The sequence below is a fragment of the Lepisosteus oculatus genome, chromosome 4 (genome assembly GCF_040954835.1).
Source record: "Lepisosteus oculatus isolate fLepOcu1 chromosome 4, fLepOcu1.hap2, whole genome shotgun sequence".
Lineage (NCBI taxonomy): Eukaryota > Metazoa > Chordata > Actinopteri > Semionotiformes > Lepisosteidae > Lepisosteus > Lepisosteus oculatus.
Genome location: NC_090699.1, coordinates 56,558,786 through 56,574,097, shown reverse-complemented (window position 1 = coordinate 56,574,097; position 15,312 = coordinate 56,558,786). Strand labels below are relative to the sequence as shown.

The following is a 15,312-nucleotide window of genomic DNA, read 5'->3' as shown; positions in this document are numbered from 1 at the left end:
ATATGAAATGTGTTGACAAGTGTTTTTAGAATGGAAGTGCTGATGTCTACAGTCCCATTATATTAAAGGGCCTAGGTAAATCTTAATTACCAGTGTTTGGGGGAAAAAATGTAATACTTTTAAAATTTGTGCCACGTCTTAAGAACTGTAGCTATCTGATGCAGCCTGGTTCCAGAAGTTTTTTTTTTCCTCTTCTGTATGGAATCCCAAAAATATCTGTCTTGAATCTCTGAATATAAGGTCTGTTCTGGGTGGTTTAAAGATGAGAAAAGACCATTCAGCACTGCAGGGCTCATTAAAGTGCTTTGACAAGAGTTGGAAGGGAAAATTGCTTTTGGTTTTGAAATACTCTAGATGGTTAAGAAGCTAATGTTCTTTTCCTTGTTTTTTTTGAACGCATGTTATGTATGTAGAATATACATGAGGTTCTGATTGGATTGAATCCGAAATTGGTGAGAGGATGATGCTGGACAAAAGTAACATAATTTTAACTCACAAACTGTACAAGATTTCCCTTAACTGTTTTCTGATTCCAGGTAGCCTTACATAGGCATGGCCTGATTCATATCATGACTTTGTGGTGGTGGTTCTACAATACCAGCTCCCACCCGCACTGTCCCGGAGTTAAATCTGAAGTTAAAATGAGAAATATTTTTTTGCCAGTACTGTAGGTGGCAGATTGAGTATAAGAAGGTTTTTATGGCATGAAATGTCACTGACAGTATGAACACTGTTCTTTTAAGCTCAATGGGACTATATTGGTTAATATCATAAGCATTAACATCTGTTCTGTAAACAGTGAGGGGCATTTTTTAGTGTTTGGTAAGAGCTGAGATTTCCCAAAAGGCCTAAAGTCTCCAAACCACATCAGAATGCACTCTGATGCCCTTATAGTTAGGAAAAATGAAAAGGACCTTTATTTGGTGTCAGGAGATGTTTGAGAAGCTAAATTTAAGGGTCTAGCTTGAACGTTGTAACTGATTACTGAGCATTTGTGAGGCTACCACTGCTTTTTATACTCAAGCTGTCATTTTTATTAATGGTTGGTTTTAGGAGCTATGGTCTGATGTTGATTTTAAACCACTATTTCTTTTCACTTAAAAACTGTTGTCCTGCTTTAATTGTAAGCAGTTTCTCATGTCACTAAAAAGTTTCCTAAAGCCAGTGTATTGCTATTTTGTTTTTATACATTGCAGATTAGTTTTTTTAACAAGGGTATTTGACCAAGCCAAAATTTACATAATTTTTTACCTGTAACTGAGTACCTGGAATCAAACTTTAGACTGTTTTGAGGCATTAAGGTTCTCTTCCGTGCACGTTTGTGAAAACAGAAGAATATAAGTAGAGCTGATTATTCTGTCTTATTTGATAGAAGCTGATCCAAGGGTCATATCCAGACATTTTTCTTTAAAAAGTCACAGTATGGAGTTCAACAACAAAGCTTGTTAGATACTCCCCCAAGTCTTCGTGTTAAGTACTTCATGTTTTCAGTTTTAAATGCACTTCCACATAGTTTTCGCTTCTGTCTGGGTTTTGGGGGGTATAATTTGACCTAATTATGAGTTGCTGTGTAAAGGAGCCTTCTCCTTACTGGCTGTCTTGCATAGATTATGGGAAAATGTTAACAGGCATACAGTATGTGAAGTAAATGTTACAAACAAGACACCCAATTTTGCCATTCTTGGGCATTTGATGGATAGTATTGTAATGATTCAATAATTACATTAAACTATATATATATAGTGCAGTGAAAAAGTATTTCCCAATTTCCTCTATTATTGCATATTTGTCACACTGTTTTCAGAACTTTATTAGATAAAGGGAACCTGGGTGAACAAATAACACTTATTAAATGTATTTATTAAACAAAGTTATCCAATACCCATATCCCAGTGTGACAAAGTAATTGCCCCCCTTACACTAAATAATTGGTTGCGCCACCTTTAGCTGCAATGACTGCAAACAAATGCTTCTTATAATTCTTTCACGTTGCTGTGGAGGAATTGTAGCCCACTCTTCCTCTCAGAACTGCTCTCCTTCAGAAACATTGGTAGGTTTTTGAGAACGAGCTGCTCGTTTCAGGTCCTGCCACAGCATCTCTGTTGGGTTGTGGTCTGGACTTTGACTTGGCCACTCCAAAACTTTAATTTTGCTTCTTTTCAGCCATTCTGAGGTGGACTTGCTTTTGTGTTTTGGATCATTGTCTTGCTGCATGACCCAACTACACTTCGGCTCGCGGACGGATGACTGGACATTCTCCTTAAGAATTTTCTGATACAGAGCAGAGTTCCTTTAGTTATGGCAAGTCGTCCAGGTCCTGAAGCAGCAAAGCATCCTCACACCATCACACTACCACCACTATGTTTGACTGTTGGTATGATGTTCATACTGTGGAATGCTGTTTGCTTTATGCCAGATATAATGGGACCCATGTCATCCAAAAACTTCCACTTGTGACTCATCTGTCCATAGAACATTCTCCCACAAGGCTTGGGGATCATCCAGGTGCTACTTGGCAAATGAGAGATGCTACTTTCCCATGAAGCCCATTTTTGCCCAGTTTCTTTCCATTTGTGGAGTCATGAACACTGACCTTAGCTGAGGCAAGAGAAGCCTGCAGCTTTTTGGATGTTTTTTTAGGATCCTTTGTGGCTTCCTGGATGATTTTACGCTGCTCCCTTTTTTGGCAAATTTTGGCAGGCTGACCCCTCCTGGGAAGATTCACTACTGCTCCAAATGTTCTCCATTTGGAGATTCTCTTCACTGTGGTTCAGTGGAGTCCCAGAGCCTTAGAAATTGCTTTGTAACCCTTTGTAGACTGATAGATATCAACAACTTCTTTTCTGATCACTTCAGGAACGTCCTTTCATTGTGGCATAATGTACTTGTTGAATCTTTGTGCTGGCAACTTGACTCTGATGGTAAGGGTCAAAATAGGTGCAGTTTATATTGAGCAGGGTTGGCTGTAATCAAGCCTGGCTGTGTTCAATCAGCTGACTCTAAATTATCCCTTTTATTGGGTTGATTTAACTCTTTCACACAGTGCCAGTTGGTGTTGGATAACTTTGTTCATTAAATAAATGAAATAAGCAAAAAATTAGTTATTTGTTCACTCAGGTTCTCTTTATCCAATATTAGATATAGGTTGAAGAACTGAAAACATTCAGTGTCAACGATTTGCAAAAATAGAGGAAATCAGTAAGGGGGCAAATACTTTTTCACGGCACTGTACATATTCCTGCAGGTTTTTACTGGGCTGTTCAAAGCTGCACATCACAATTTTTCTGTTCCTTTCTTACGGTAGTATTAGAAATCCTGTGAAGAAGCACCTTTTGTCTGATGGGCCTTGGAGGTCCAGTGTGTTCTTCTTCTCTCATAGGCCCCTGTCCCAGAAACATGACGGCATTCGTACACAACTGTTTAGAAACCAAGATAAATAGTTTACAGCTTTCAGCGCTCTAAAAGTGTTTAGTTGTTCTGTAGGCATGTGGTGAGTATTTGCCAAAGTTTGGATGGCTTCATTCTAAGGCTATGTATTGGGTAAAAGAAATTAGGATGACATGAACATAAAAGGACATTGTTTTTAATCTGATGATCATGTCCAGATTTCATTAAGAAAAAGCTTAATTTACTTACAGGGCTATGAATCACGATGTGGGTTGGTGTGATCATATGAAACCTGTGCACATTCTGTTCTCTTTTTTTCTACTGGTGATGACCACAAAAAATAGATGCGCTAGAACATTAGAATATAGTTGTTTATTTTTTTTTTGTTCAGGTCTAGAAGATACAAGGAAACTAATAAGACTTGTTTGCGTTACTGTGATGTGGACCCACATGCACATCCAAAATTAAAAAATAATTCAGAAAATAGTTGCTCTTGCACTTTTCATCTACAGTATGTGGGAATATATGCTATTATATGCACAAGCTTAGGTGACGTCTCTGAAAAAATTGTGACCGTTATGCTTTGATCCATATTGGGTTACACAGGCTACAATCTCCTATGTAAGCCACCAGCCCAGTGAGTCACACATGGCTGGTTTGAGGTTGGGTCATATTATTAGCTAGTTGTAACCAGGGTTTTCTAAAAGGAAGTATGCAACTGGCAGAGTGCCACTGAACTAGAATGATCATTGGTCGAACAAGGTCTCAACTTTCTAGGGTTTTCTGACACCAATCTTTCAGTCAGCTCTGTTTCCCCTTTAGAGCGCTGTGCTGCTTGCACTGTGTCAATAGATGAATGACTGTGACAGAAGGGTGTCAGAGGAGTATTTCTGTACGTTTTCATTCTCCCCGAGCCATACATGTGTATCATCAGTCTTCATTCCAAATGGGGTGGGTTTAAATCATTGGCAATCTGATAGAAATTAACTTCAAAATGATTATTTCTACTATTGCATTTCTGCACAGGTATGGTTGCTGAAGATCTGCAGTTTTCAGTGGGAGACTGTACTGGTTTGCCTGCAGAATTCAACATGAAAGAGTACTTTGTTTATTTGTATCTGTGTCTAATAGCTTGTGTTCTTTGTTGTTTTGCAGAGGAGCTGCAGCGAGCAAACCTGGAGGCCGGAGACACTGAGCAAGTGATCCAGCACTTGCACAAGGAGCTGGTGGAAGCACAGGAGCTGGCCAAGACCGGAAAGCAGAAATGTTTAGAGCTGCAAAGTAAGAGGGATGACGTTTCAGAACAGACTGCTTGTCCCGTCTTTGAGGTGAAGGACTTTGGGAGCCAGTGGGAATCCTGAAGTGTCTCGATCTTTCAGAAACACTTCGGCTGTATTGCTTTCCAGATTATTGTTATTTTTTTATTTTAAAATGGTCTATTGAATTATGTAGGAATTATGCATTGCATGAAAATGCTAATGATAATAAGAGGATGCTGTAATGCTTGAACATTACATGAAGAGAAAGAAATTTGTTTTATTTTGTGTCCTTTGGTACAGCTCTGCTGGAGGAAGAGAGAAAAGCTAACAAGCAGCAGACTGAGGATTCTTCAAAGCAGATCCAGTTTCTGCAAGGTGTGATTTAGTTTCATTTTTAAATCCTTAAAACTGTACATGGGTGAAATTGGTTTGTACTGTGATGGTGTAAAATTTACAGCTAATAGGCAATCTGCCATTTTTTTCATTTCTTGGTAAGCAGTTTTCTTAACTCTTAAGATATTCTCTTTACCAATTTCCTGTAGTCTTTTTAACATTTTTCAGAGTTAATTTCTGCAGCCGAAATTGAGACTGTGAGCAGAAGAGAACACAATCAGTGATGTTAGTATTACAGTAGTACATGGAAAATTTGGTCATCTGGCCATTTTGGGGAAAAGGGGAAAACACAATCTAATTATGCCCCCCTTTCCTCAACAAAAATCCCTTGGAGTGCTAAGACCTGCTGCAAACAAGTCCTGTCAGAACACCACAGAAGCTGATGATCATGCAGAGCTTGAAATAACTGGCAGCATTATGTCCATTGCTCTTATGCCTCCTTAAATTATAAAAACAGAGACTGAGGCAAAAGTTAACTGTAAACCTGCAATTATACCTACCCATCCATACAGGTCATTGTCGCAGACTCACATCTGGTCTGCATCCCATACATACGCTCACTTATTATGTCAGTACAACTACAACCGAAAATAAAAAAATCTGACTGGAACAGCAAACAAATGTTCCCTTGGGTGACTGATGTTCAGAAAAGGGTGCACCCAACCAAACGTTGACAGTAGGAATGGAGTATAGTTAAATAGTTTGTAAACTTGTCCATTACGTGAACATCTCCAGCACTGCAGGATATCTTTTTTGAAATGCAGATAAGACCCTTTTTAATGTTTAATGCTACCATTTCATTTTTAGCGTCCAAGAGTTCCAGATGAGGTCTGAGTTCTGTTCAGCGATGATGCAACTCGTTGCCAAATAGACATATTAGAACATTTACAGTGAACGAAAGAAAACTGTGGTTGCAATAGTTCGTGGTCTTTGTGCAATGCATGGACTTCATGCTGTACAGTTCTTCACTTCACTTTCTGTACATTTTGACAACTTGTCAGCTTATGTGAAATAAGAGACCAGAATATTTTTTTTTAATTGGATATTTACCCATATCAGATCATGGATTAAAGATAGGTTAGCAGATAAAAGTTCAAATTCTTTGCTTGTTGTCTTTTAAGATTTCATCATTCTGAATACAGTGTCACTTATATGAAAATCAGACCTCCAAAATGAAGAAGGCACTGCCTTTCCTATATCTTATTTCTGCCTCTGTTAACATGCAGTTCATTCCCAAGTGTCTTTTCCACCACAGCCCAGCTGCACAAGCTGCAGGGAGATATCGAGCTGCTGAGGGAGCAGAAAGAGAGCGACATCTCCAACACCCGGGATGAGCTGACCAGCGCCCAGGAGGAGATCCTGATGCTGCGCCGTGCGACGGAGGCGGCCACCAGGGAGCGGGAGAGGGAGATCGCGGCGTTGCAGGGGGACCTGAGCACGGTCAAGGGGGAGCTGGAGAAATGGCGCAAGACGGCCTCCAAGTACGAGGACGAGATCAGCACCCTGCAGGCCAGCTTCCAGCAGCAAAGCCAGCAGAAAGTCAGGACGGCTGAGCTTCAAGGTGAAAGACCATCCCAACCACTGCTTTTACAGCTAGAAGACCTGATCACCGCTAGAGCAGTCAGACTTGTTTATCAAGAAATGTGTTAATAGTGGTTTAAGATCCACCATACCTCATATTTTTCCTGGAGTGTGAAAAAAATAATGGTACATAGCTCGGTGGAACTGAGAACATTAAACTCCTGCCACACAGTCACAGGCTGAAAACCTATTTCGTAAGAGGCCAAGCTGCATCCTCTTGCACAACACAGATTTACTCAAGTACAAACATCACAGATGATAAGCCAAAACGCTTTCAGTTATTTCTCTTTGATTTCCCTCTGCTTGTCTCAGTTTTAAGTTTGTAAGAAATTGATTAAGGAACGCTTCATTGAAAGACATTTTGGGGTTTTTAAGCTAGTGTATAGTTTGTCTCATTGGTAAGGAATTTCCCCAATAAAGGCCGTGCTAGTCTGTGAAACTTAAATTCCAATTAATCTGACTAATGGGTCTTGCTGTGGAAGATTGTGCTGGAAGTTAGTTTAAAATGAGCTGTTTGGAGACTAACGGGAATGTACGTTTATTAAACTTGTTTCATTGGATTCTTTCAGGCGAGCTTGAGAAACTGCAGGAGGAGTGCGAGAGCCTGCAGAGTGAGTGCGCTTCTTTGCGCAAAGAGAAGGCGGTTCTCATTGAGAAACTGCAGCAGCTGGAGAAGGAGCTTGACAGGCAAGTTTATCAAGTCCTCGCTTGGACTGTCCTGGTTTGTCTTTCAGCCTTTGGTTCTGATCTTATGATGCTTCACAAAGACCAGGAAAAGGGAGTTCACCCTTGAAGGTTTTTGTCTGATTCCAGGTGTGAGTGATAAGAAACGGCCACATTTCTCAGTCAGACCCATACAGTGTCTTACAGGCCTAGGGCTGCATGTTGAATGTAAGGCTATCAGATTGTATTCTATTGCTATCCCAAATAAGAATGGTAACTATGTACTGCCTGTGCCCAAGTCTTGGCTATCAGTAGCACCCTGGAGTGTATTAGCATTTCCTTTCAGAATGGCCTGCTATGTGTGCTCCCTTTGAAAATAGAAATGATTGTTCAATAACTGTCTAACTGAAGCTGTAGTGTATCCTCTTCAGTAAGGACAAGATACCTATTATGCGATCTGTGTATCAAAGTGATGCCCTCCCATCCTGCTTTGAGTGAGGTTTACCTAGATAACAGCACAATGCCAGAATCTGTTTTTCCAGGCAAATACTCATTAGGAAAAGTAGTAATGTGCTGTCTCTCTCTGTAATTGTGGCATCCTTGTGATTTATATTTTCTAATTTCACAGGGTAAGTATTTAAACAGAAACCAGCTTTGTACCTCTTTAAGACTATAAAATACTGTTGTTGGGTGTGGTCCAGTTGATTTTTCCTGACTTCACTCCTTTTGGATAATTCCTGCTAATTTCTGAAAATAGAATCATTTTGTAGGTTCTCGGAATACAACAACAGGTTATTTGTGCAACAAAGCAGCTTCATTAATAATTGATAAAATTCCACTGCTGATACACTCAATTGAAGCATGTCTTTTTGGGCTTGCTCTTAATGTTCTGTATATCAAGACTTCTAAACAAAACAACTGGTCTGGAGGGCATTTACCACTTAGCTCCACTGTAATCTCATGCTGTAAACACTATATATAGGAATACTTCATACATTTTTTATTCTAGTTTTGATCCTTTACTTTAAACAAGTTTTAAATGAAAGGTTTCCATTAACATGGGCCTGAGGGTACTTGATGTGTACCACGCGAATTGGACAATTTGATCAGCTGTCCAAAAGAAAACATGAATGTCATTGTCCATTCCTTATGCCTGATGGAGTAGTTACGATAGGTTCACGCTGACTCCCTTTATACATGTTTGCAGACCCCCTGGGGGAGGACAAAGAAATGAATGAGCTTTAAAGTAACAGTTGATTATTAAATACAATGATGTATCATTATTGCCCATCGTCCTTTGATTCTAGTTCTCGGGCGCACAGTGCTGCCCTGAGCAGTAATCTGAGTGCCCTGGAGAAGACTCAGGAGGATCTCCAGTGCAAGATAGGGGCCATGAAAGAGCAGCACCAGCAGGATGCTAGCAGCCTGAAAACGCAGCTGGCAGAAGCTGACAGCCACACACAGAGCCTGCAGAGAGAGGTATGGTAGTTTGCAACAGGTTTATTATTCCAGGTGACCCTTAGGTATTTGAAACTTGGTTTATATGCATGATCCTGTTAGTTTCTTTATAGATGTTGAATATATTACACAGACTCTTTTTTGCATTTTTTGGGGGGTTTATATATTATTTAGAAAACTTTTTTTTTAGATTTTGTTGGCCTTCGAAAGTTTGAATTCAGTTATTACATGTAACAGTTTTTTTCTAATGTGATCAAATAAAACGAAGAACGAATCATATTGCTTTGGATTTATCAGTGTGGTATTTAAAATGTTTGAAGGAAAACGAGTTGTCTGCATTCTTCCTTGTTTCTGCTGTCCTCTCGAGAAGCTCCAGTCCATGTGTTCCAAGTTTTTTTTTCTCAACAGTTTGAGGAAACACAGACTCAGCTTTCTGATCTGAAAGAACGTTATGAGAGGACGGAGCAGGAGAAACAGTCTATCAGTGATGAGCTTCAGCAATGCAAAGTCAACCTGAAGCTACTGCAGGAGAAAGGAAGCAGTGTAAGTGAGGCCATCCTTCTGCGTAGTCAATACAGCTTCCCTTCAGTCTCTCTACTGAGGAGCTCAGACTGAGCAACTGTGTGTTGAGTGCCACTGACCTATTCGGAAAAATTGAGGGTTAAGTGTAACAGGCTTGACTTGATGTAAATGTCTGAAGTCATTGGATTGCAACATAAACAACACATTTCTCTTTAAATTCTGTTTTTTTACATAATCCAGCAAGTAATTCCATGTAATGTTCTAGCATGTGGTTGATCTCAGTCCAGTGCAGAAAATGACCAATTGTTGACATACCGTACAGATCTGTGAAGAAGAATGGGGATGAGCTGTAAAGAACATATAAATTAGTGTTACTGTGATATAGAACATCAAAGCTGTAGAAAGTTTATGTATTTTTACAAGTAACAAATTTAGCTATAAATGAGAAGCAGAATGTATTTAGATGAAGAATGGGGTGATGTAACAGACTGGTGTCGAAAATAATGCTTACATTAAGAATGCATGGCTTTCAGTCAAAACTGGCAATGATAAACTGAACAGTTGTGAAAATTTCTGATGTATTGTGGATAAAAAGAACACAATTTTGTGACCGTGGGTAGAGGTCTGTTTCCATCATAAACATAGCTGAAAAACAAGCTGTGATGTGGTTAGATATGATAAACACATGCACACAAATGCATACAGATCACCATACTGAGAGAATTCCATTAGCTCTGCCTGGGAAAACTGATCTGGTGAAGGCTTTTATCTCTTGCGCTGTAATCCAGACACTGCAAGATGAAGCCAGCAAAGCACTGAAGTAACCTCACATGCAGAATGGACAGTGCTGATTATTTAGATTTATGAAATGGTGCTGTAAACTCAGAAGAACTGATGCAAATTGGGATTGTAGGGTTTGCAACACACGCGAGGCTCCATCAAGACCGGCTTTCCTCATTGTCCCAACAAACATGAACAGAATCGGGTTTTTGGTTTAGATTTTGATTCTTGCAGGGTCCCCACTGAAGTAAACTGCTCTTTGTGTCCATGCTGTCTGCAGTGTGTAGTTCCCTGTCAATCTTCAGAAAAAAACACTGCCTAGAGTAAACCATTTTATGTGTAACAAGTGTTTTATAGTGTGACATTCAGCAAAATGCTGGATTTTATTTGTTTGTCACTGTATATACATTGGAGGTATGGGATATGTTTAGGTATTGTTCATGTAATGGCTTAATTCAGCATTAATAGTGGTGAAAAGTATAGTGTTGGTCTGGCGATGGCCTTACTAATTATGAAGTCCATAGCTCATGAAGAGAAAATTGCATTATGAAATCTTAATTTTTGAATATCTGTACCATTGTATTCAGGTCCATAAGGGTTTTGCCCCCGATTTAATGCTTTCTGTACTGTTGAATGATTACTATTTACTGTTAAATATATTGTCTTTTTTATGTAGTTGTGTCTCTGTATGATGACAGGAGTCTGTACTCCGCATTCTTTCATAGGAGAGTTTTTGAATGTTCCAAATACAGAAGTTGTCTTTTTTCCCCCCCACTCTGTGAAGGCTCCCACTGTTTCATAGATGCACAGCACACAGTGCGCTGCAATGCACATACATGCCTTGGCTTTGAATTCTCACACTGCCTGTTCTTCTCTTCACTGCTAAGGAAAGACTTTACTGCCTCCTGCATGGGAACAGCACAGCCAGTGTGTGAGAGGAGGGCGAAATTAAGCACTGATATCAAGTTCAAAGTTGCCAACAATGAACTAAAGTCCTCTGGATAAATGAGTCTTTACATTTTACGGGAAAAGAATACCATTTGAATTATTGATCCATTGTTCTTTTTCTTCTGGTGTCTGTTCTGATTCACAGCTTCAAAGTGTAAAATGTTTTTTTTTTTTTTGTTGCCTTTGTCCAACTGAAATCTGTGTTGTATCTGTTGATGGCTCCCCAACCTTTTGGTCCCATAGGCTGGTGCCCTACAGCTAGTTTCTGTTAACTAGCATAAATTGATTATTTTAATATCCCTTCCCTCCTTTAGCCATCCATATTGCAACAACCTGTCCAAGCCATTTTCATCGGCCTTATCCTGGCTTTCCTGTATTGGTGCTTCGGCCCATTGTGGTAGAAAGGTACACAGAGCTCCTGTTGAGTCAATGTCTGTGTGTCTGTCACCTCTGTGTGTCATCCTTGTGTAAGAAAAATGCATGGCAAAAGTGTTGCACATCTGCCTGGATCAAAATCCTTTTTGGAGCTTTAGAAACGCCCAGGGGGAAAAAAAAATCTTTCCTTGAAGCACACTTCTATTAATCATCTAACATTTGTCTGTCTTGCTTGGGATCACTAATGTGAAATTAATCCTTGCTTCAGGTTTTTTTTTTTCTTTTTTGGTTTCTGTACCAGGGATTGAATTAGTAATTCTCAAACTTTTCCACCTTCGATAAATTAATTTCTGTATCTGGCTTTTACTGTCGGGATGCAGACAGAACTTAAGATGAGGGTTTTTTGTTTCCCAATTTGGTAAGGAACTCTCCCTGTGTCGGGATGTCACACCCCTTCGCTCATTATAGGATGGGGGAGGGGGTCTTGGCATCATGTTGGGAGAGAGCTGACGCCTGTGTCCGTGCTTCTTGTTTTTCAGAGTCGCTGGCTGCCCTGGATGCCTGTAGTGGCCGTGCTGGTTGCCGTGACAGTGGTAGTGCTTTACCCAGGGTTGTCCAAGGCCTCTCCCTGAGCAAACTCCCATCACTCCCACAGTGCACCATCCTCTCCATAGCCTTGGCTTCTTCAACACCAGGACACCTGGGCCTGCACTCCACCTCCTTACCTCTTAATGAAAACACAGCTGTTTGAGAGTATACCAGTAGGGTCTCTGCTTTAACTGTATAAAATGTAACTATATATATATAGAGGGAATAAAAATTGTGACTTCTACTCTAGATAATACTTTATCTGCAGTTTTCCTTGTTATTTTTTTTTCAGTTTGTTGGGAATCTTAATATGGTGGCCTAAACTAGGCTTTTTTTGGTACCAAACTATTTTTGTGAGTCTTAGACGGATTTCTAATTTTTGGAATGTGGTTCGCCACATCAGGCAAGAATGTGGTGTTCCAGATATTGGTTTCAAAGCCAATGTCTGCTTATATACACAGGGCACAAGGGGTTAAGTGCCTATCTTAGCTACTAGGTGCATAATTACACAATCCATTCATCGTTGATGTGCCATTCATGTCCTTACCATGGCAGGTCAGAGGAACAAATTATAAGAAGTAGCCTAGGGGAGGAAAAGATGACAGCACTGAATAGGTGGAAAGAAAACTCTCCTCTTAGTGAAAATATATGCTTTAACCAGTGTGTTTGGAACAAAGTATCTGTACATTTGTGTATAGTACCTTTAGAACTAACAATCATACATTTTAAGAACACTACATAGTCACTTTGCTAGGAAAACAAAAGTTTATTTTTGCATTTAATATGTAGTATTGAGGCACTTATATAAAGTTCTAAGATGTTGGCTTCAGTATATTCTTTGTTTTGTGATATCTTGAACCTGAGCTGAGACAGGGACAAAACCCTCTGGGCACCAAACAGTGTAGTTTCAAGTGCAATCTTACCACATGTAATTCACACACCTGCTCCACATGTCAGGGCTGCATGGCTCTGTTCTACAGAACCGCGAGTATCAAGCTCTTCTTTTGCATATAATTGATCAGCCAACCTTCTCCAAAAGCTGAAAATTGTTAAACCATCTGTTGTGATGCAGTTTCACTTAAATCATTTTGGGTGGTAGTATAAGCAAATACTTTTAGACTGTTTTGTCATTATGCTCTCATCTTAAAAGCGATGAAGAGCCCGTATAAGGTTTATCAGGTTTTTACTCTACAGCCCATATTTAAACCAACAAGCAATTATTTTAGTCAAGGGGTGGTAGGGTTGTGCTAAATTAAGTGTCAGTGATTAAATTCGGGTGGTGGATCAACAGTAAATATTCAGTGTTTGGCTTTACCTTGTGTCTGTGCATTGTTGTAAGTGAACAGCTCTTTTGGGTTATGGAGCCAAAACAATTAAACTTGTTCCACAGTTGATAGCTTTCTCATTATTTTAATAACACTGCCCCTGCTTAAAGTTCCAAATGAAAAGTAGACAGGTGAAAGAGGAAATGACAGAAAGCAGGAACACTACATCTGGATTGCTTAGTTATATTGTTCAGAAAAGCACTATAACATCCAACCTCTCAACCGGCCTTTTCCAACTCTGAATATTCACCAATTTTATGCAAGACACGTGCAATGTATTAGCTTTCATTTAGGAGCTGGTGTTTTTCTTATGAGCATGACAACCTTTCAAATGTAGTTAAGAAACTGCAACTAATGTGCACCCTTTAGTCTGCTCACTCCTTTGTCACTAGACTAAAGAGATTTTAGTCAGCCTTAGTGTGTGTGTACGTGTGTGTGTGTAAATTTACACGATATATATCTATTAAAAGAGATGGAGATACTCACACATTCAGTGTGCTGCTGCTGAGGAACCTGTATGGAACAGTCTGGACATACTTTCAGTACTACATTAATCCTCCTTCCCCTTTCATTTGTTCTGAAATTTGTTTAATGTTTTCAAATTAAAGCTTTTACCATATAAAGTTCATTTATCTTTTTTACAACTTTAATTTTTTTATACTGAGGATAACAATGGTGCATGCACTTTTAACTACCTGTATCTTAAAGGATTTATGGAATGTATTGCATTTGACTAATTTTATCAGTCTGGAACTGTTAAAAAATCTAACAATTGTTAAACCCACTTCTCTGTAGATAAAGGTTATTTAGTAGTAGCGATAAAGCACTTTGCAGAAATAAGGATTTCTTGAAGCCATTTCCATTACAGCACAGTCTTTCATCTGCAGACGAAAAGTAAAATTTTAAAGTAAATTGCATGCACAATATATTTGCAGTGAAACTGATGCTAAAAGGTTAGAAAAAAATGCTCAATAAAATCTGATACAACTTAATTAAAAAATGTAAACTTTTCCTTATTCAATACCCAACATCTTAACATTATGAACTTAACAAGGCAAAACATCTTTAAAGGGGATTAGGTTTAGAGTGTCTAAAAAGTTTGAGTAAATAGGATTGTCGTGTATAAATTACAAACTTTTTGGAGGGTTGGTGTATCTAATGCTTTCTTTTAAGAATTGTCAGGTGTGTTCTGATAAGTCATTCATTTGTATAAGAATATCTACACAAACTGTAAAAATAATTACATGGTAGTTTGCTTTGACAATATCAAGTACAAAAAGCCGCCCAGCCACACACAACTCATGCCAATGGTACAAAGAGTACCGTCTGTACATAGTTTGTTTGCAAATATTGTTCTGAGATGCTGAACTTCCGAATTACATTTTTTAAGTAAATAATTGTTTAAAATCTATTTTGTAAAGATATGGAAAGTACAATAGAATTTCTGGAGTACAGATTAAACTATTTGCACTAACACTTGTGATGTGCATGATTTTAATAAAACATCTTTACTCTCCCTCCATGCGTTTTGATTCATTATGCATATTGCAGGGAAGACCACAGACTACAGGGCTGGATTTGCTTTTAGTTAAGAGTACAATAAGATCTCCTTTGGGATCTAGTGCCGCTGAAGCAATAAGTTCGCCAAGTAACGTCTTTTACACATTTTAGTGATGTAACATTAAGTTTCGTCTAGATTATAGTGTTTAGAACAGCCTCTGGCCCTTTTCTCAATTTGTCTAGTGTATAGTTTTCCCCTTATTTAGTAAACACTGTGTTGTTGGATCATAGTGCAAAAGTTCAGATTGTGCAAATGAATTGACATGTGTTGAGTAAATCCTGGGCCTGTTGTAAAATACTGCCAAATCTACTGGAGAAAATGTTGGTATCGATTCCATATTTTGTAACTGTGATGAAATATTGGAATTCAGATGACTATCACTAATAACTGCAACTATTCTCATGTTAAGTACTTTTTGGTGTGACTCATTAAGCTTTTAGGAGGTTTGATGTTTGCTGAACAGTATCTCACT

The 15,312-nt window shown here is 38.9% G+C and overlaps 1 protein-coding gene across 5 annotated transcripts in view; it reads left to right on the top strand.

Moving 5' to 3' along the window:
* Positions 1-14,796, top strand: part of slmapa (sarcolemma associated protein a) — a 70,609-nt gene extending 55,813 nt beyond the window's left edge. For 3 of the 5 annotated variants that reach the window (XM_015347942.2, XM_015347945.2, XM_015347946.2), the window contains 7 exons: positions 4,543-4,668; positions 4,947-5,021; positions 6,295-6,600; positions 7,190-7,307; positions 8,591-8,762; positions 9,150-9,284; positions 11,906-14,796. In XM_015347942.2, the coding sequence (XP_015203428.2) occupies positions 4,543-4,668; positions 4,947-5,021; positions 6,295-6,600; positions 7,190-7,307; positions 8,591-8,762; positions 9,150-9,284; positions 11,906-11,998 (1,025 nt within the window). In that variant the 3' untranslated portion in view covers positions 11,999-14,796. Of the gene's footprint in view, positions 1-4,542; positions 4,669-4,946; positions 5,022-6,294; positions 6,601-7,189; positions 7,308-8,590; positions 8,763-9,149; positions 9,285-11,305; positions 11,397-11,905 lie in introns of all 5 variants that reach the window. The other 2 variants (XM_015347943.2, XM_015347947.2) reach the window with 1 other exon arrangement.
* Positions 14,797-15,312: the final 516 nt, after the last annotated feature.